We start from the raw sequence: 20,701 nt of genomic DNA, 5'->3' as shown, positions 1-20,701 counted from the left end.
GACTGATCCAGCCAGGTGCCCCTAGAAACATTTTTTTTTAATTGAAAAAGAAATACATGCTCATGGTAAAATATTTAAACAGAACACAAAGATGCACAAGGGAAAGAGTGTCTCCCTCCATCACCCTCAGTTCTCGAAGCCCTTTCTGGAGATGCACCATTAACAATTCCTTGTGTGTCTTTCCAAACATGCTGTGGATGATCTAAGCTATGTATGTAAATTCCTTTTAAATTTATTTTTAAAATAGGTAAGTTTAAATCCTTAAGTGGCTTCTGCCCTCTGGAACAGCTGCCCCGCCCCCCCTCCCCGGGCCATTTCGGGGTCGGTGGGGGCTGGGTGTGGATGGATTGCTGGGGCCCTCCAGGGGGGTAGAGGTTCCACCCACGAGGGATCGGACCACGCTCCTGCTCCGGCTCTGACCTTTCACCTCGCGCCCCTGCCCAGCCCGGCTGCTGCGCGGGTGAAGCACGCCCAGGAGGACGCTTAGACCGCGCGTGCCTGTTTCCAAGCCTGCAAAAGGAGAACAACTACAGCCAACAGGTAGTTCTGAACATCAGCGATCCCTTCTGTGGGTGCTTGGTCCCCGGGGAGGAGGGGAGCCTGGCAGGGGGAGGGGGCGGTGGGCTGACACTTTAGGGGTCTTGCCGGGCCCCGGCAGGGGCGTTGAAGTTTGAGCAGCGCGCCTCGAGGGGGTTAGAAAGTGGCGCTGAGACACACACCCTGCTGGGTGTGGCGACCCAGGAGGGGAGGCTTTCTCCCGGTATCTGCTGTCCCTTCCCTCCCTTCCCCTCTCCTCTCCTTTCCCCTCTCTCTTCCCCCTCCCTGCGGCCCTCCGCGTCTCTCGTAAAGCCCGGAGCGGAGCCCGGGCCCGGACTGGCCCCGCGCATGCGCAGGAGGGTGCCGGCGCGGCCGCTGGTAGGAAGCGCCAGCTCTGAGTAGGGGGAGCGGCCGCAGAGGCTGCTCGGCTCCGCCGCCCGCCAGGCCGTCGGCTCCTGCTCCGGGCCCGGGGCGCCGGCTGTGTAAGTGCGAGGTGGGGGGCTCCGGGCCGGGGTTCGGCCGGCTGCGGGAGGGCTGCCTGTGTGTGGCGGCGAGCGACGGCGCGAGTCAGCCCGCACCTGCCCGGGCCGGGGTCCAGTTCGTACCCGCCCCAGCCCGTGACCCTGCCCGGCTCCCGCAGCACACGTGTCCAGGGCCGCGTCCGCACCTGCCACCCCGGGGTCCCGGGCCCTGCTCTCCGCGGCGCGCGGCGGCGGCCCCCTCCCCTCTTGCGCCGAGCCGGGTCTGGGGACCCCCGGCGGGCGCCGGTCTCTCTCCCGGCTGGGCGCCCGGCCTGCCCGGGGCTTCCCCCCCCGTGCCTGCCATCCTGGCTCTGCGCGGGGTAGAGAGTGCCTCCGAGTGAGCTCGGCGCCCGCAGGCGCTCTTCCCCGGGGTGAGATCTTCGCGTGGTCAACTCCGGCTGACCCCACTGGGGTGGCGGGGACAGACGCGTGCCCGCACTCTGCTTGCCTACGCTCCTCTCCTTCTCGGGAACCGCCGGCACAGATGTCTTTTAACCCACGGTTTTCTGGTGTTCAGACAGGGTGCTTGTTGAGTTCCTATGTTTTGTTTTTTTTTTCTAGAGAGAGGGATTAAAATGTTGAAGAGGGCTCGGTTTAGTTCAAAATGAACTGAAGGCGTGGGGCTGTGACATCCTCCATCCATCTCTCCCCCCCCCCCCCCACCACCAGTTTAAACTAGTGACTGGCAATTTTTGAAAAATAATTGCAGCCAGTTCCTAATCCAGCCCAGCGAGTGCTTGTGAACATGACACAACAGCATCGGAGGCATGATGTTGGAGACCCAGGAATATTGCCACACTAAAGATCTCCTGGCAGGGTTCTGTTTGTTTTTCTTAAATTGTGTGGCAGACTAGTAGTATAGACGGAAAACTAGTTGTCAAGAAATATAACTATTTATTAATTATTATTTTATTTTATTATTTTAATTTTTAAAAATGTTTTTGAGAGAGAGAGAGAGAGAGAGAGAGAGAGAGAACATGAGTGGGGGAGGGGCAGAGAGAGAGAGAGAGAGGGAGACCTAGGATCCCAAGCAGGCTCCAGGCTCTGTGCTGTCAGCACTGAGCCCCACGTGAGGCTGGAACTCACGAACTGTGGGATCATGACCGGAGCCGAAGTTGGACGCTCAACCGACTGAGCCACCCAGGCGCCCCAAGAAACGTAGTTTTTTATTTATTTATTTATTTATTTATTTTTTTTTTTTAATTTTTTTTTTCAACGTTTTTTATTTATTTTTGGGACAGAGAGAGACAGAGCATGAACGGGGGAGGGGCAGAGAGAGAGGGAGACACAGAATCGGAAACAGGCTCCAGGCTCCGAGCCATCAGTCCAGAGCCCGACGCGGGGCTCGAACTCACGGACCGCGAGATCGTGACCTGGCTGAAGTCGGACGCTTAACCGACTGCGCCACCCAGGCGCCCCAGAAACGTAGTTTTTTAAATAACTGGTTTATTGAGCTATCACTCACATACCACAAAATCCACCCATTTAAAATGTACAGCCGCATGGTTCTGCTATATCCACAGTCGTGCAATCATCGTCGTGTCAGAACATTTTTTATCAGTTCAAAAAGAACTCCTTTCTCCTTGCTAGCGACTTATTCTCTGGTCCTGCAGCCCCTAGTTTACTTTCTGTCTCCAGGGATGTGCATGTTGTGGGCATTTCATATAAGTGGAGTCATGCAGTGCATGGCCTTTTGTGATTGGCGATCTTTCACGTAGCATGCCTTCAAGGTTCACCCGTGTGGTAGCTGTATCATCAGTACTTTGTTCCCTTTATGTCTGAGTAACAGCCTATTGTTGGATAGACCACATTTTGGTTATCCGTTCATCAGTTGATGGACACTGGTGTTGTTTCCGTTTTTTGACTATTAAGAATAAGGCCGCTGCGAACATTTGTGGACAAGTTTTTGCGTGGGCGTATGTTTTCGAATCTCTTTGGTAGGTACCTCGGGGTAGAATTGCTGTTTATACGGTAGCTTTATGTTTAGCTTTTGGGGGGACTACCATGTTGAAGAAATATAGTTTTGATGTTTTAATATTGTGTTCGATACTATTAGGAGATGGTGAACAGAATGACGGAGCCTTACCTCATCTGTGAGATTAAAGACAGTAATACTTCTTTCTTAGGATTGATGGGAAATCTCAATAGGGCACGTTATAGAGAGCCCAGTGGATTTCTTTTCTCCAGCTTGCGTGAGACCAGTTTCCTCCTGTGTTAGATGCGTATTTTGAATTTGGGGCAAAAGTGAAGAAGTTTGCTGAAACTGAGCCGCCTCGGGGATAATCCTTGCGTGAGGCTGCTGTAAGGTTTATTGACCTGGGGCGTGGATTTGATTGCTGGTGTCTTTTAGTGCCTTGTTAGAACTCGAAGGGACCCAGAGGGATCATTTGGTTCAGGGTGACTTATTTGTTTAGATTTCATAGATTCGTAAATTCCGGAAAACTGGGGGCAGAGACAGGCATGCCAGTGTTAGTGTTGGCCTAGATAGGACAATGGAAAAATAACCGCCATCTATTCTCACCAACATTTTGTAAAAACCAGGGTGTTTTAAGGCCAAAAAATGTGGAAGCTCATTACCATCAATTACAATAGTAGTGAATATTTATAAAGCACCTACTAAATTTACGTAAGGTTAGTTTTATTCTGGTTTTTCTCATTTTACTTGAGGCTAGGGAAACGGAACGCCTGTCCTGAGACCCATGTCCAGGACTCCCCGTCCACCCATCTTCAGGTGGATCTGCGTCTGTAACACACCTGCCTCTTTTTTTTAAATTTTGTTTATTTTTTAAGAGAGAGGGAGAGCGCGCGCATGAGTAGGGGAGGGGCAGAGAGAGGGAGACACAATCCGAAGCAGGTTCCAGGCTCTGAGCTGTCAGCACAGACCCTGATGCGGGGCTCGAACTCACGGACCGCAAGATCATGACCTGAGTGGAAGTCGGACGCTCAACCGACTGAGCCACCCAGGCGCCCCTGCACCTGCCTCTTTTGTGTCTCAGTTTTCTTGCTCAGAGAAGAAGGCATTGCAGGACTAAGCAGCATACCCTGCTGACAGAGGACAGGTGCAGAGGCGAGGCTCTAAAACTACTTGACCTGGGGACGCCTGGGTAGCTCAATTGGTTGAGCATCTGACTCGATTTTCGCTTGGGTCTTGGTCTCACGGTTGGGAGATTGAAGGGCCCGCTTGAGATTCTCTCTCTCTCCCTCTCTCTCTCTGTGTCCCTCCCCCATCTCTAAAATAAGAAAAAACCAACCCCCCCCCCCAAGTCCTCCAAAACTAGTTGACCTGCTGACAAGTAGGCTGTAAGCTCCTTGAAGTTGGACCTTCTCCCCTTTTCAACTGTTTAAAAATTTTAAAATACAGACGATAGCAAAAGTATACGTAATGTTTATGTATAGTTTAAAGAATGGCAAAACTCATGCCCCCGTGTCTGCCATTCAGCTTAAGGAATGGGACAGAACTGCTAATTCTGAAGCCTGCTGTGTCTCTCTCGAACTACGCTCCTCTCTGCCATGCAAGGAACCACTACCCACATTTATTTTTCTTTCTTTTTTTATAATATGATTTATTGGCAAATTGGTTTCCATACGACACCCAGTGCTCATCCCAACAGGTGCCCTCCTCAATGCCCATCACCCACGTTCCCCTCTCCCCCACCCCCCATCAACCCTCAGTTTGTTCTCAGTATCCAAGAGGCTTTTATGGTTTGCCTCCCTCTCTCTCTGTAACTTTTTTTCTCCCTTCCCCTCCCCCGTGGTCTTCTGTTAAGTTTCTCAAGATCCACACGTGAGTGAAAACCTATGGTATCTGTCTTTCTCTGACTGACTTATTTTACTTAGCGTAATACCCTCTAGTTCCGTCCACGTGGCTGCACATGGCCAGATTTCCTTCTTTCTCATTGCCAAGTAGTATTCCATTGTATATATAAACCACATCTTCTTTATCCATTTGTCAGTTGATGGACATCAAATTTATTTTTCTTTATGGTTTTACCATGCGTGTAAATATCCCTAAACAGTATATTGTTTAGTGTTGCCTGGTTTTTAATTTTATGTAAGGGGGGAGAATTACGCTCTTTGCGTTAATCCACATCTTTATTTGTCCATCGTGTTGTTGAGATTCAACCGTGTTCCTGGGTCATTCATGTTCACTGTTCTGTAGTATTCCGTTATGTTGGAGGGCCACAGTTCATTTATCCATTCTCCTGACAGTGGACATTTGGGTTGTCTTTAGTTCTGGCTTCTAAGAACCTTTGTTTATGTCTCCTGCCGTCTGCAGGCCAGAGTTGCCTAGGATGTACCAGTCTGTATGGCCACTGTCATATAGGAGAGTTACTTTTTAAAATTTTTTTATTTTTTTAAATTTTTATTGAGAGTGAGAGACAGAGCGCAAGCAGGGCAGGCAGAGAGAGAGGGAGACACAGAATCCGAAGCAGGCTCCAGGCTCTGAGCTGTCAGCACAGAGCCCGACATGGGGCTCGAACCCACAAACTGTGAGATCATGACCTGTGCTGAAGTCGGACACTTAACTGACTGAGCCACCCAGGTGCCCCAATAAATAGTATATCTATACAACGGAATATTACTCAGCATTCAAAAAGAAGGAAATTTTGACCCATGCTACAATACGGATGAGCCCTGAATACATTCTGCTAAGCGAAATAAGGTAGTCACAAAAGGACACATAGTGTATGATTCCACTTACATGAGGGATCCAGAGCAGCTAAATTCACAGAGACAGTGGGGCGCCTGGGTGGCTCAGTCGGTTAAGCGTCCAACTTTGGCTCAGGTTGTGATCTCACGGTCTGTGAGTTTGAGAGTCCTATGTCAGTCTCTGCTCTGACAGCTTAGAACCTGGAGCCTGCTTCTGATTCTGTGTGTCTCCTTCTCTCTCTGCCCCTCCCCTGCTCATGCTCTGTCTGTCTCTCTCTCTCTCTAAAATTTACAAATATTAAAGAAATAAAAAAAAATTCACAGAGACAGAAAGTCAGAATGGTGGCTACCAGGGACGGGAAGGGCGGGGTTGGGGGGTCGTTGTCCACTGAGTGCAGAGTGTGAGGTGGGAGAGATGGAAAAGTTCTGGAAGCAGCTACACAATGATGTGAATATACTCAGCGCCATAGTGGTAAATCTTATGATATGTATATTTTACCACAATAAAACTTAAAAAAATTTTTTTTTTAACGTTTATTTATTTTTGAGACAGAGAGAGACAGAGCATGAACGGGGGAGGGGCAGAGAGAGAGGGAGACACAGAATCGGAAGCAGGCTCCAGGCTCTGAGCCATCAGCCCAGAGCCCGATGCAGGGCTCGAACTCACAGACCGTGAGATCGTGACCTGAGCTGAAGTTGGACGCTTAACTGACTGAGCCACCCAGGCGCCCCCACAATAAGACTTTTATTTTGTCCATTTATTTTGGGTGTGAAATGGTCTATCACTATGGCTTTAATTTGCTTTTTCCTGATTGTCATTGAAGCGGGGCATCCTTCTGTCCATGTCTTGGCTGTTTGAGTTTCCTCTTCAAAGATACCTATTTGAGCATTTTCCCCATATTCTGATTGGGTCAAGTGTCTTTCTTACACATGGATTACCCATTGTCTCGGTGTCATTTATTGGGGAGTCTGTCCTGTCCTACTGCTCTACAATGGCACCTCTACCATATTTCAAATGACCATGTATGTGTGGGTCTGGGTCTGGGCATGATCACGGTCCATCTTTCTTTTTATCCCTGTGCCAACCCTGTGCTGACTGTAGCTTTTTATGTGGTCTTTTTTCCCCTCCACAGATTTATTGAAATATAATTTATATACGATACATTTGACCCATTTAAATCTACAGTTTAGCGGTTTTTAGTGTATTCACAGAGCTACGTAGCCACCACTGGTTTTACAACATTTCATCAGCCCCAAAAGAAACCCTGTATCCTGTTAGCAGTTGTATCTGGTCTTGCTGTTGGGGAGGGGGACACATGCCCCTCCTCAGTGGTGATTCTTGGCTGTTCTTGACAGTCTCTCTCTCTATATATAGACTTCCCGGTAGGAAGTCTAATCAGAGTAGCATTGAATCTATATACCAGGTTGGGGAGGATTAACATCTTTCTTCTCTTTGTACTCATGACTATGTGTGGGACCCTGTCTTTTCCTCTGTACGGAGCCTGGCATGTGGGAAGTTGTCACTAAATGTTGGGTATGTGAATGATGAACTTTTACGCATCATTAATGTCAACCAGAGCCCCTCACAAAAAAGAAAACTAAACCTTGGTGAAACTATGCGACTCGTGGTCACATAGCTTGACAGCCAGGGACATACTCGAAGGACTTGTGCCTGCCTCCATGTCCTCTGCCACCTAATGGGCTGGCAGCATCCTTTTTGCTGATAACGTGGGTTACTTGGCTGCTTTAAATTTCATTAATTCGATCTTATCTGTAGGTGGCTTTTCTTAGGTGGGTCTAGGTGTGATGTGTGCACATGTTAATAAGGATCTGTATTTGGGAGAGCTCATGGCTTGTGTAGAGCCTGGCTCAGAGTGCCCGCTGAGCCCCTGCAGGAAGTGGGAACGCCATAGCAAAGGCTGGGATTTCCATCGTGACTCAAAATTCCCAACTTCTGTAACCTGTGACACCTCTATTTTGGGTGCAAACATACTGAATAACTTGGTGACACTTCACCGTACAGCACTGTGGAGAGAAGGCCTGTGTGCTTGTCCTTGTCTTTTCTTTCTTTCTTCTATGCACTTGTTCTCCTGGGCCTCGTGGACGCTTCATGCCTCCACAGCGCCCAGGACTTGCAGGTGCTGCTGCGACATGGTCCTTGTCCGTAGGGCCTGTCCATGGTGCTTGTCCGTAGGGCCTGTCCTTGTCCGTAAGGCTTGTCCTTGTCCCTAAGGCTTGTTCTTGTCCTTAGGGCCTGTCTTTGGTGCTTGTCCGTAGGGCCTGTCTGCCGTCCTTGTCCATAAGGCTTGTCCTTGTCTTTGTCCATAGGGCCTGTCCTTGTCCTTGTCGTAGGGCCTGTCCACGGCACTTGTCCGTAGGGCCTGTCTGTGCATGGTCCTTGTCCGTAAGGCTTGTCCATAGGCCCTATCTGCGGTCCTTGTCTGTAAGGCTTGTCCTTGTCCTTGTCCATAGGGCCTGTCCATGGTGCTTGTCTGTAGGTCCTGTCTGCGGTCCTTGTCCGTAAGTTTTGTCCTTGTCCTTGTCCATAGGGGCTGTCCTTGTCCTTGTTGTAGGGCCTGTCCATGGTGCTTGTCCGTAAGGCTTGTCCTTGTCCTTGTCCTTGTCCTTGTCCATAGGGCCTGTCTGCGGTGCTTGTCCATAGGGCCTGTCCTTGTTCTTGTCCGTAGGGCCTCTTGTCCGTAGGGCCTGTCTGCAGTCCATGTCCGTAGGGCCTGTCTGTGCGCAGTCCTTGTCCGTAAGGCTTGTCCTTGTCCCTAAGGCTTGTTCTTGTCCTTAGGGCCTGTTTGTGGTGCTTGTCCGTAGGGCCTGTCTGCCGTCCTTGTCCGTAAGGCTTGTCCTTGTCCATAGGGGCTGTCCTTGTTCTTGTTGTAGGGCCTGTCCGCGGTGCTTGTCCGTAAGGCTTGTCCTTGTCCTTGTCCATAGGGCCTGTCTGCGGTGCTTGACCATAGGGCCTGTCCTTGTCCTTGTCCGTAGGGCCTGTCCATGGTCCTTGTCTGTAGGGCCTGTCCACTGCCATTCTGGGCTTCCCTTCGTCTCTGCGCAGTGAAGGCCTGGACCAGATATGTGTTTTGCTGTTGCTTTTAAAGCCATGGCTCCTTTTGAGAAACAGAAAACCTTAAATCTCCGCCTTCAGCCCTGGCCCTCGAGGGCTTGAGAAGTCTCCCAGGGACTGCCATACCTCTCTGTTGAACGCTGCGGTGGGTGTGGTTCTTTCTGAGGCGGCGTGGAAGAGAATGTTTGGAGAATGCCTGCTAGGAGGGGTAGTGGCGGGCCGTGTGGCACCTGCTGTGGGACTCGGGCTCAAACACTGCCTCTCAGGGGGCCTCTGTTTGCCTCAGGTCCTCCACCAGTAGAGTTGAGGTGGTGTTACGGAGAGGTTTAAGTGAGACGCTACACATATAAACCATTTATGTCCTGTAGACCGGAGTTCAACTCCAGATCTTCTGATTCCACTGTGGTTCTTCTCATTATGTCCCGCCGAGGGGAAGAGGGAGCAGTTCAGTGGTTCCATCGGCACCTGGCCAGGTGTTGGAAATAGACAATGAGAGACGCGCTTTTTCTGCAGGACCTCGAGGCCTAGACCGAGAGCCGTGGCATTGTGATAAGAGCCGTGGTGGCCGTGTGCAGGAGTCCAAGGACAGATTGTAGCCCGCGGCTTTGCGTGGGGCTTACCCGGCCTCCCCGGTGGTGAGCGTCAGAACCGCCGTATCCCAAGGTGGGCCGACAGCCTTCAACACCCGTGCACCTCAAAGTCCCCTTTCTGTCTTTGGGCAGGGTCTTCAAAATGAGTGTCCCTGACTACATGCAATGTGCCGAGGACCACCAGACCCTCCTCGTGGTGGTGCAGCCTGTGGGCATTGTGTCGGAAGAGAACTTCTTCAGGATCTACAAGAGGATCTCCTCCGTGAGCCAGATCAGCGTGCGGGACTCCCAGCGGGTGCTCTCCATCCGCTACAGGCACCACTACCCACCGGAGAACAACGAGTGGGGCGACTTCCAGACCCATCGCAAGGTCGTGGGCCTCATCACCATCACAGACTGCTTCTCGGCCAAGGACTGGCCTCAGACCTTCGAGAAGTTCCACGTGCAGAAGGAGATCTACGGCTCCACGCTCTACGACTCCCGCCTCTTCGTCTTTGGGCTGCAGGGGGAGATCACGGAGCAGCCGCGCACCGATGTGGCCTTCTACCCCAACTACGAGGACTGTGAGGCGGTGGAGAAGAGAATCGAGGACTTCATCGAATCCCTCTTCATTGTGCTCGAGTCCAAGCGTCTGGACAGGGCCACAGACAAGTCTGGGGATAAGATCCCCCTCCTCTGTGTCCCGTTTGAGAAAAAGGACTTTGTGGGACTGGACACAGACAGCAGGTAAGTTTACCTGGGGGCCCAGAGGCTTCGTGATCGGGCTGCTTCTGGACGGCAAGACGGGATAAGCAGATAGCAGAGTTGCACTGCAGTGGGGGGTAGACAGGTGCAGTCCGCAGTTTTCAGACTTGTAAGGATGGGCCAGCCTTCCGTTAAGGGAAATCCTTGCAGGGTTAGTGTGTACCCCTCCTCCCCCGTTTCAGACTCCTTGTGGGACCCCCTGAGGTGCTGTCCAACATGGTAGCCCCTTGTGGCTTGTGAGTACCAGAGAGGTGACCAGTCTGAGCTGAGATGTGCTGTACGTAAAACGCACATCAGGTATTGAGACTTAGCATGGAAAAAAGAAAACATCTCATTAATGTATTTTTTATTTTTCTAATGTTTGTTCATTGTTGAGACACAGAGAGATGTAGAGCATGAGTGGGGGAGGGACAGAGAGCGAGGGGAAGAGAGGATCCGAAGTGGGCTCCGTGCTGACAGCAGAGAGCCTGACGCGGGGCTCGAACTCATGAACTGTGAGATCATGACCTGGGCTGAAGTCAGATACTTAACCGACTGAGCCACCCAGGCGCCTCATTAATATTTTTACATGTCAGATGGTAGTATTTTACATGTATTAGTTAAACAAAATACTAAAATCAATTTCAGTAGTTTTTTTACTTTTTAAACTGTGGCAACTGGAAGGAAAGTCTTATTTCCGTGGCTCACATTTTATTCCTATTGGATAGCACTGCCTCAGCGCCCAGTTTGAAACTTTGATTCATCCTCGTCCCTTCGATTCATAGATGAGGTGCCAAAGCAGGAGAGGCGCCAGAGCTAGGAGCTAGCTGAGCTGAGCTGAGCAGGAAAGGAGGTCTGGCCGCCCAGCCTGGGTGCTGCGCACGGGTCAGGCCCCTTCTTCCTACGATAGCCACAGCGTCTGACTCCTCGCTGACAGTCAGCCTAGACAAGCATCATCAGGGTGTCAGAAACACCACCAGGGACTTCCCAAAGAGATCCTTATACAGATGAAAGTGTGTTCACGTTCTCTGTATTAGAGGGGGTGTTGGACAGAGCAGGAAAAGATCAGGCCTCACATTTCCCCTGAAATTCAGTCAACAACTGAACTTTGCCCCAGAATTGCAGGTTAGCTCTCTGTGCTGTTTGTTCCCTGGTCTGTCCCCTGCTCTGCTTCCCTGTGCTGTGACCATTGTGTCCATGCACGGAAGAGAATGACGTGTGATAGTTTGCCTAGAGGAGGTCCCCTTGAGTGAGGGAGAGTGTCGGCTTCGTGGCCTTGGGCACCTAGTCTCTTAGTCCCCTTCTTCTTCTTCTTTTTTTTAATATTTATTTTTGAGAGAGAGAGAGAGAGAGAGAGCAAGCGAGCAGGGGAGGAGCGCCAGAGCGATCCATAGAGATCAGAGTGATCCACAGAGACCAGAGCAATCCACAGAGATCAGAGCGATCCATAGAGACCAGAGCGATCCAAAGAGACCAGAGCGATCCATAGAGACCAGAGCGATCCAAAGAGACCAGAGTGATCCATAGAGACCAGAGCAATCCATAGAGATCTAGAGTGATCCATAGAGACCAGAGCGATCCATAGAGACCAGAGCGATCCAAAGAGACCAGAACGATCCATAGAGACCAGAGCGATCCATAGAGATCTAGAGTGATCCATAGAGACCAGAGCGATCCAAAGAGACCAGAGCGATCCATAGAGACCAGAGCGATCCAGAGACCAGAGCGATCCAAAGAGACCAGAGCGATCCAAAGAGACCAGAGTGATCTATAGAGACCAGAGCGATCCAAAGAGACCAGAGCGATCCATAGAGACCAGAGCGATCCATAGAGATCTAGAGTGATTCATAGAGACCAGAGCGATCCAAAGAGACCAGAGCGATCCATAGAGACCAGAGCGATCCATAGAGATCTAGAGGGATCCATAGAGACCAGAGCGATCCAAAGAGACCAGAGCGATCCATAGAGATCTAGAGTGATCCATAGAGACCAGAGCGATCCAAAGAGACCAGAGCGATCCATAGAGACCAGAGCGATCCAGAGACCAGAGCGATCCAAAGAGACCAGAGCGATCCAAAGAGACCAGAGTGATCTATAGAGACCAGAGCGATCCATAGAGACCAGAGCGATCCATAGAGATCTAGAGTGATTCATAGAGACCAGAGCGATCCAAAGAGACCAGAGCGATCCATAGAGACCAGAGCGATCCATAGAGATCTAGAGGGATCCATAGAGACCAGAGTGATCCAAAGAGACCAGAGCGATCCATAGAGACCAGAGCGATCCAGAGACCAGAGCGATCCAAAGAGACCAGAGCAATCTATAGAGACCAGAGCGATCCGTAGAGACCAGAGCGATCCATAGAGACCAGAGTGATCCATAGAGATCTAGAGTGATTCATAGAGATCAGAGCAATCCAAAGAGACCAGAGCGATCCAAAGAGACCAGAGTGATCCATAGAGACCAGAGTGATCCATAGAGATCTAGAGCGATCCATAGAGACCAGAGCTATCCAAAGAGACCAGAGTGATCCATAGAGATCCACAGCGATCCATAGAGATCAGAGCGATCCAAAGAGATCCAGAGCGATCCAAAGCGGGCTCTGCACTCAGAGCAGCGAGTCCAATGTGGGGCTCAAACCCAACCATGAGATCATGACTTGAGCCAAGGTCAGACACTTACCTGATTGAGCCACCCAGGTGCCCCTTCTTCTTCTTCTTCTTCTTCTTCTTCTTCTTCTTTTTTTTTTTTTTTTTTTTTTAAGTTTATTTATTTTGAAAGAGAGACAGAGAGAGCATGTGCACACGAGCTGGGAGGGACAGAGAGAAGAGAGAGAGAATCCCAAGTAGGCTAAGCACTGTCAGCACAGAGCCCAACGTGGGGCTCGATCCCACGAACTGACATGAACTGAGCTGAGATCAAAAATTAGATGCTTAACTGACTTGAGCCACCCAGGTCCCCCTCTGTGTCCCTTTCTGTAGATTGTGGATCAGGGTCTCCCGGGTGAGGCTTAATTAACCCAGTGTGCATGCTGGCAGAGTGCCCACTGCAAAGTAGGTGGTCAGTAAGTTTCTTGAATTTACCTAAGGTCAAACACTGCCCTTCTGCTTGTTGGTAAGTTGGAGGAGAAATTGTCACAGAACCGAGAAAAACCAGGCCCTAGGCCAGCCCTGTGAGTGGGGAGCACAGAGTAGCCCAAGTTCCACCTGCCTGTGGTGCTTTGCAGGGTCTGGGGTGGTGTTCATTTCCTCGCCACGCACTTTTAGTGGCCTAAGGAAGGGGCAGGCATTTTGCACCTGTGACCTGTGCTCAGTCCTCCCGGTGGCCCTGTGGTCTACATGCTGGTCCTCCCCTTTTACGCCTTGGGGCCGGGGTGGCAAGGTGTAGGAGCTGGTCAGCCACGAGGGACAGAGCTATGGTGCCCACTGAGCCCTCTCCACAGCAATGCTCAGTGGGGCGGGCGCCCTGGCCACTGTCCCTTACCACACGGGGCTGCAACGTGCACACAGCCCCTGCACTCCCCAGCCGCAGCGGCCTGGGGTGCGGGCACGGACTGGCTTGTCCCTGCCGCCCAGACCAGTGGGGGAGAGGCTGAAGCCTCAAAGGCAGCTGGGAACCCCGCTCTGACCCCATGCCTGGGACATCCTCCTTTGCTACACGAGGCACCAGTGACATATTTTAGTCATCGACTTCTTGGCTTTGAGGTTGCAGACCCACCAGGGAATGCCAGCTTGTTCTTGCCCTTTGAAATCTATGCTCACGGTTTGAAGGGAGTGACAGGACTGTCTTGGGACACTGCCTGGCATGTGCCGGGTAATAATATCAGCAAGCATCGAGTGAGGGCCTCCACGTGCCAGGCGTGGCTCTAGGCCCCGGAAAAGCGGCAGTGGATTGAACTGGCCTCCCGGTGGGTCCATTCTGCTCTGAGTGCTGTAAACACTCAGCTCTCTTTTGACCTCAAATCAAATACATTCTTCTGTAATCTCTGCTAACACTGTTGCTCTCACTGCTGTGTAGCGGGTTCCGTTCCTGCAGCTCTTGTAGGAGCGTCCAACTGAAATGAGATCGTATTCTGCAGCTCACAAGGAAATGTCTAGGTGAAGGCCAAGTTTCGGTTGGTGCACTGGCCACATGGATAGGCCCCGTGGCCGACTCGGCTGAGTGCAGGCCCCACACTTCCCAGTAACGTGGGGTGCGGGTGTATTTCACTTGAACATCCCGCGTGCCCCTGGCCTCATGAGAGCCCCTTGGTAGGTTCCTGGACGTGCAGTGTCGTAGGCGTGAAAGTTATTTTTGTTCTTGTGTGTTTCTAATTTTTGCTTGTTCCTCTTTCTTTTCTTTTCCTTTTTTTTTTTTCTGTCATACCGCCCTGTGAGTATGTTGTTGGGTCTGAAAAGGTAGGCTGTGAACATATTGCCTTGAAAATAGCTAGATTTCCCTGTGTGCTGCCTCCTCATTGCCTTTACTGCTTTAAAAAACCAAAACTTACCGCTGCCTGGATCCATATTACTCTGATCATCTTTTTATTTTTGAATTATCTTATTAAAAGTTTTTTTTTTTTTTTTTTGCTTTTTTAGCACGTAACCCATGGGTGTTTGATATCTGTTTAAAATATTTGCTTTGGGGAACTTGTTTGGTCTTCCTTTGCATTTGGTGACAAATGAGCCCTGATTCATCTTTTTTGTTCGTTTTGAAGAAGTGAGATGCTAATTGATTTGGGTGGCTTCGCGGGCTTTTCCGCTGGGCATCTTAACCTGTAAAGTCTAAGACAAGCGGCCCCTCGCTCCATTCTGGCTTTTGAATGAGCACCTCGGGCACGTGTTTCCTGGCTGTTGCTGTGTGATGTGCATGACGGTGCTTTAGCTCCCGCGGCGGTCGCCGGTGCAGGGACGCGAAGGGACGCCGAGGAGGGCACGGTTGCCCCTTGCCCACCCCCGCAGCATGCTACTGACTTCACTTCACCTTAGCAGCTCTCCCTCATAAAAGGGCAGAGACTGTCCAACAGTCTGCACCGGTCTCATGCCCTTTTATGACAGGGACTGTTTCTAAGCATTAGGAAAATGTGGCCTTCTCAATAGCTGGTTCATTTGGATCTTGTGGACACAGGGACCTCTGTGGTTGACCACAGCTGACTTTCTGTGTTAGCCAGTAGGCATGCAGAGCCGGGTCATGGGGTTCACCTGAGCGGTCGAGCGGGCCCTTACTTGCACCAGCCTTTATTCTTCATGAAACTCTGTGTTGGTGAGAATTAGCCGTTTCTGTGTTTGTTGAGGCTCACGTCTGTCACTGAAGGGCGTGTCATTAGTTTGCGGCGGGGGAACTCCAGCAGTTAACCAAGCTCGGTCCTGGAGGGAGAACCTGGGGCTGATCCAGGTCCTTGTGTTCCCCCGCCCCGGCCCAGCTCCCCCGGGGGTGGGGGGAGGTTTTGCCGCGGCCACCGTGCTGGCCAGGAGGCCCTGATTTCTTCTTTAATGCTCTGGCCCGAAGGGGAATACTTTTGTCCTTCGTTTACTTTGCCTCAGTTGAGACTGGCTGGACTTTCAGAAAGAGTCCCTCATGTTCCGGGGTGGGGGACTAAGGCAGGAGTGCGGTGGAGCAAGTACGAGAAGCCGTCCGCCTTCAGAAAGGCAGGGCAGGGATGCTGTGACGGCCGGGCTGTGCCCCGGAACACGGGACCTTTCCCGTTGCTCCCTAGCCCCCAGGGGACTGGTGTAAGAGTGGCCTTGCCCGGCCTCCTCCCTTCTCACCTGCTCACCTCTGGCAGGTAGGTCCATTCAGCGGGAGCTCTCCCAGACCTCGGACCCTTCAAAGTTCAGACTGCGGGACAGCCATGAGCCTCTTTTTCTGGGCCGTCTTCGTGGCCTCCTGTGCGAGACCACGTGCCTTCCCTGAGTGTCGGTGCCAGGAGAGCCCTCCCTCTCTTCAGAGGGCTGTGACACTAAGCGCACGCCTGCCGTGTCCTGCACTGAGGTATACTTAGGGACAGAAATGTCACGGCTTGTCACTGGGCCGGGGGCGGGGGGGCGGAGTGAGGAAAAGAGGAAATCAAGTGAGAAAGTCAGGGTTTTGACCTGAACAGCTGGGCGTGTGGTGGGGCGGTCTGCTGGGAAGGACTGGAGGTACCTGCTGGGGGTCAAATTCCAGAGCGAATGTTGGACGTGTTTTTACATGCCTGTATTCGTTTGATATTCAAGTGACCGTTTCAAAGAGGCAGTTGGATTTATGAGCCTGGAGTGCAGGTGACAGTGGACTGGAGAGACACCCTGGGAGGTGTCGGTATGTGGCTTGTGTTTAGAACCAAGGGTGTGGGTGAACTCACCTAGCGAGGTGTAGACTGGGGCGGGAGGAGGGGCCGGGGCTGTGACCAGTGGGCTGGAGGGAAGCCCGGTATGTTATTCAACATACAAACTGGGATTTTGGGAGCTGGTGCCATTTATCTTAAAAGCGCTGGAGGGCAGGGCAGCTGCTAAGGAAGCCCCGGGGGGGATGGTGTGCTGGACCTACATCCCGGGAGGACTGCTCCTGCAGCAGGAGGGTGGAGGAGAGCCCCCTGGGAGCCAGAGTCGCATGGGGCGGTGGGATAGAGCCGCGCTGGTCCTTGAGGGAGGGCGCAGAGGCCTGAGGAGTGGGGGCGTCCCAGACTCCTGGTCTGTCCCATGGAGCAGAAGGCACGTTGGGTAGGGCTCTGGGGGGACTGGGAGCAGGAGCTGACCTGTAGGATTGGTGGATAGTTCTGGAATAGTCTTTCCCCCGCAAAGACTTTAAAAGAATCTCCTGAGTACGTCAATAGTTACTTTGGAGGAAGCAGTTCTGTTTTGACCCTTCTAAGGGTAAGGCACGATATTTGCGGGTTCAGAGAAGAGTGAGGGCCTGTCACGGGGCTTCTGTCGCGAGGGGGAATAATGCCAGTTTAAGACGGGAAGGGGTCAGGGGAGGGGGAAGGTGCCGATTAGTCCCTACGTATGTCACTCAGCACCGTGGCAGTCTTCGCACGCTGAGCCACGTGTCGGGAGTTGACAGTAACGTTACTGGAGGCGGGAAATGTGCGTTTGGATGCCGAGTCCTTTTCCGGTTGGAACGGAGAACACAGCGGTGCGTCCTGAACTTCTGTTCCGTTGACATTGTTGTCTTATTTTACTCAGTAGGGTGAAAAGTCCCTGCATGTTGGTATCACGGTGAGATGTTTTCACGGGTATTAAGTGGAAGTTTTGTTCCCCGTCACGTCCGGTGGCTTGTGACACACACGTGAGAAGCCTTGACTTTGGGGCTTGGGCTGTGTTTGCTTTTTGTTTAAAAATTTTTTTTAACGTTTATTTATTTTTGAGACAGAGAGAGACAGAGCATGAACGGGGGAGGGTCAGAGAGAGAGGGAGACACAGAATCTGAAACAGGCTCCAGGCTCTGAGCTGTCAGCACAGAGCCCGACGCGGGGCTCGAACTCACGGACCGTGAGATCATGACCTGAGCCGAAGTCGGCCACCCAACCGACTGAGCCACCCAGGCGCCCCTGGCTGTGTTTGCTTTTTGTTCCTCCCTTCTCTGCTCTCATCCTCCTCGTCTCCCCAGATGCTCTCAGAGAGGCCCTGCTTTTAATGGGGTGAATGGTAACAGTGCGGTCGCGTTGTGGGGGGCAGCCCGGCCAAGACCTGAGGGACATAACGAGGGGAGATTTCCAGGAGACAGAGGGCTCTGTGTGTATTCTGAAGACGGGATAAGAGCTAGCCAGGTGAAGGGACTATGAGGGCGGCTCAGGTGGCGGGAGCGTCCCGGGCGGAGGCCTGGAGGCTCGTGGGGTTGGGGCTTGAGGAAGGTGTCCTGTGCTGGGGGGCCGGGGGTCCGTGTCCCAGGCTTCAGGGTGGGGGCTGCTCCTGGTGGAGAGGACACTCGAGAGGGCCTGTCATACAGGGCTTCGGAGGAGCTTGGGTTTTATCAGAACTGACAACAGAGGGAGGCAGTGAAGGGGTCAGTGGGGAGTGGCCTTTAGGAGAGGGTTCTTGGTTTTGGGTTCAGTGGAAGGAGGGGGTTGGGCCGGGCAGGAGCAGCTCAGTCCCTTTGAGACCCATCCATTCATCTGTTTATTGATAGCAAACGTGCTGCTGAGTGTCCAGGGAGAGGAATGGATACACAGTAGGAAGCAAAACGTACGTGTCATTTTGGGGCTTACAGATGTCAGAAGTTGATTCAGCTAGAATGTTCTAGGAGCACAGCAGGGACGCCTGCCCAAAGTGCAGAGGTAGGAGGCAGGGAAGGCTGTCTTGAGAAGCTGACCATCAAATGGGGTGAGGCCCAAGGAGAGCGTGAAGTAGTGAGGCAGAAGGTGGGGCCCGCGGTCACTGGGGTCGGGTAAGGCTGCAGAGCGCAGGGGGTGGGCAGTGGGGGAGCCAGAACTGTACTGGGGAACCTTGAAGGGTTTGAAGTGGGGGACTGAATCAGATTTATGCTTCGGGAAGGCCGCTCCGGGTGGGCGTGAGTGTAGCAGGGACGGAGTGGAGACTGGCAAGGGGCTCGTTGGAAGGCTGTGGAGGTATCCAGGAGGAGAGAGATGAGGGCGTCTGGTTGGGGATGCCAGGGTGGCCTAGGTGTGGAGTTTTCTTATGGGGAGGGCTGGCTTGTTAGTGGGGGAGGGGGACATGCTAACACTGCGTTGTGGCTGTGAAGGAGACTGGGCTTTCCTCTTCCCTCTCCCCTGCCTTACGTGATGATCTTAGTACAACCCATACTGGGAACAGAAAGACTAAACTCTGGGGTGGCCAAGGAGTTTATAGTGTTTGTTAGAGTTAGATCTGTGAAGATTTAACTTTGTACTGAGATCTGTCAATAACACTCAGTTAGCTAGAAACTTCACGTCTTTTGGATTCCTGTAGGGGTTTTTATTCTTGATATGATGGCTTTCTTGGTGAGAAAAAAATTTAATATAGCTGCGATTTTTCTTGAAAAGAAAAACACTTCTCTTTGAAGAAATTTAATATTCAAAAGAATAGGAATATTTAAAAAATGATAAACGAATATTTTGATACAATTTTTTTTGGTTTTGAGTTGATATGGAGTGGGAAGCCTTTGCATTATTTATAGCACATCCTTGCCAATATTTAAGGAGCTGTTGGTGACGCCCCAGGCCCCGCCCTCTCAAGGCATTATTGAAGCTGGCTCTAAAGTAGTGAAGATAAAGGTCTTATTTGCAAAAGCCAATGGCTGGCTTGTGATACAAACATCACTCTCTTTATAAAATAATAGTAGGTTTGAATTTAAGGAAGTGGAAGGTGATTGATTTTCTAAAAAGCTGAAACATAAACTTTCTCATGCTGACGTTACAGTAGGAAAATTTGTGAAGGAAAATCCCACTCAGATATTGTCTGAGGGAAATACATGGTGGAAGTCACATGTACCTCGTCCCTCTAGGAAATAACCTGGCAGGTGTTTTTGAAGTCGGGACTGTTCCAGCTCACATACTGGCAATGATGGTTGCTGCCTCTCAGTCACAGAGCCTAACGTTGCCTTCTTAGCATTTTTTTTTTTTTTTTTTTGTAGTGAGAGGGTTGAATGGTGCTTAGCCAGTGTGCTTTGGGGGCAGAAGTCGTGCGTGCTAGCAGTGACACATTTCCACGCGTTGTGTTTTTTAGACATTACAAGAAGCGGTGCCAGGGGCGCATGCGGAAGCACGTGGGAGACCTGTGCCTCCAGGCTGGGATGCTGCAGGACTCTCTGGTGCATTACCACATGTCCGTGGAACTTCTCCGCTCAGTCAATGACTTCCTGTGGCTCGGAGGTAAGGTCATCTCATGAAGATATCAGATATGTGATTGTAGCAACTGTCATTTGCAATAAGAGAAAAGAGAAAAATGAAAAGGAATTCTAAAAACGAAGGATGAGGGAGGAGAGGCAGTCGGCTGTCTGGTCGGTGTTGGGGATCGGCGGGGACAGCCCTCCTGCCGTGTCTGCCGCCGTGTCCCCACCCGGGCCTGCCCTGGCATCCTGCAGGCACCCCCACGCACTGTCCTGTATCGTGGGCTGCCTTTCCGTGTTCCTCTGGGCTTGTTTGTTTTTAAGCACATCTTGCCCTCTGCTAATGCCATTCCCCACCGAAGTCACCTCCTACCCTCATTCTTCAAAACCCCGTGTGTACACGAGCTGGTGGACGGGTCAGCCAGACGTGGTATGTCCACACAGTGGAATGTCATGAAGACGTGAAAATGTGAAAAGTTACAGCACAGGGAGGATAGTCAGTAATACCGTAATACCGTGGAGTGGTGACAGAGGGTGACCGCGCTTGTCGCGAGGAACGCCGAGTGACGTATGGAGTCGTCCGGTCCGTGTGGCATACACCCGAAACCAGAACCACGTGGTACGTCCCCTGTCCTTCCATAACATGAAAGACATAAACTGCGACGGACCTTGATAGCAGCACGTAGAGTCAGAGGAGCCGGGCACAAAGGGCCACCTGTCAGCTGGAATGTCCAGAATAGGCAGAGAACCGATTCCTGGCTGCCAGAGGTAGAGGTGGCCGTGGAGTTTCTTTTGGGGCTGATGGAAACGTTCTGGAGTTAGACGGTGGTGATGGTCGCCCAACTGTCTGTGTACTAACGACTGCTGACTTGGGCACTTTTCAG

At 51.6% G+C, this 20,701-nt stretch overlaps 1 protein-coding gene across 6 annotated transcripts in view; it reads left to right on the top strand.

Moving 5' to 3' along the window:
* The first annotated feature begins 887 nt into the window (after window positions 1-887).
* Window positions 888-20,701, top strand: part of TRAPPC9 (trafficking protein particle complex subunit 9) — a 570,835-nt gene continuing 551,021 nt past the window's right edge. For 5 of the 6 annotated variants that reach the window (XM_060611403.3, XM_060611405.3, XM_060611407.3 and 2 more), the window contains exons 1-3: window positions 888-1,019; window positions 9,504-10,097; window positions 19,715-19,860. In XM_060611403.3, the coding sequence (XP_060467386.1) occupies window positions 9,514-10,097; window positions 19,715-19,860 (730 nt within the window). In that variant the 5' untranslated portion in view covers window positions 888-1,019; window positions 9,504-9,513. Of the gene's footprint in view, window positions 1,020-9,503; window positions 10,098-14,456; window positions 14,492-19,714; window positions 19,861-20,701 lie in introns of those variants that run through there. The other variant, XM_060611408.2, reaches the window with a different exon arrangement.

This window comes from Panthera onca, chromosome F2, assembly GCF_046562875.1.
Source record: "Panthera onca isolate mPanOnc1 chromosome F2, mPanOnc1 haplotype 2, whole genome shotgun sequence".
Classification (NCBI taxonomy): domain Eukaryota; kingdom Metazoa; phylum Chordata; class Mammalia; order Carnivora; family Felidae; genus Panthera; species Panthera onca.
The sequence above is the reverse complement of the archived record's forward strand: the minus strand, read 5'-3'. Positions and strand labels throughout refer to the sequence as shown.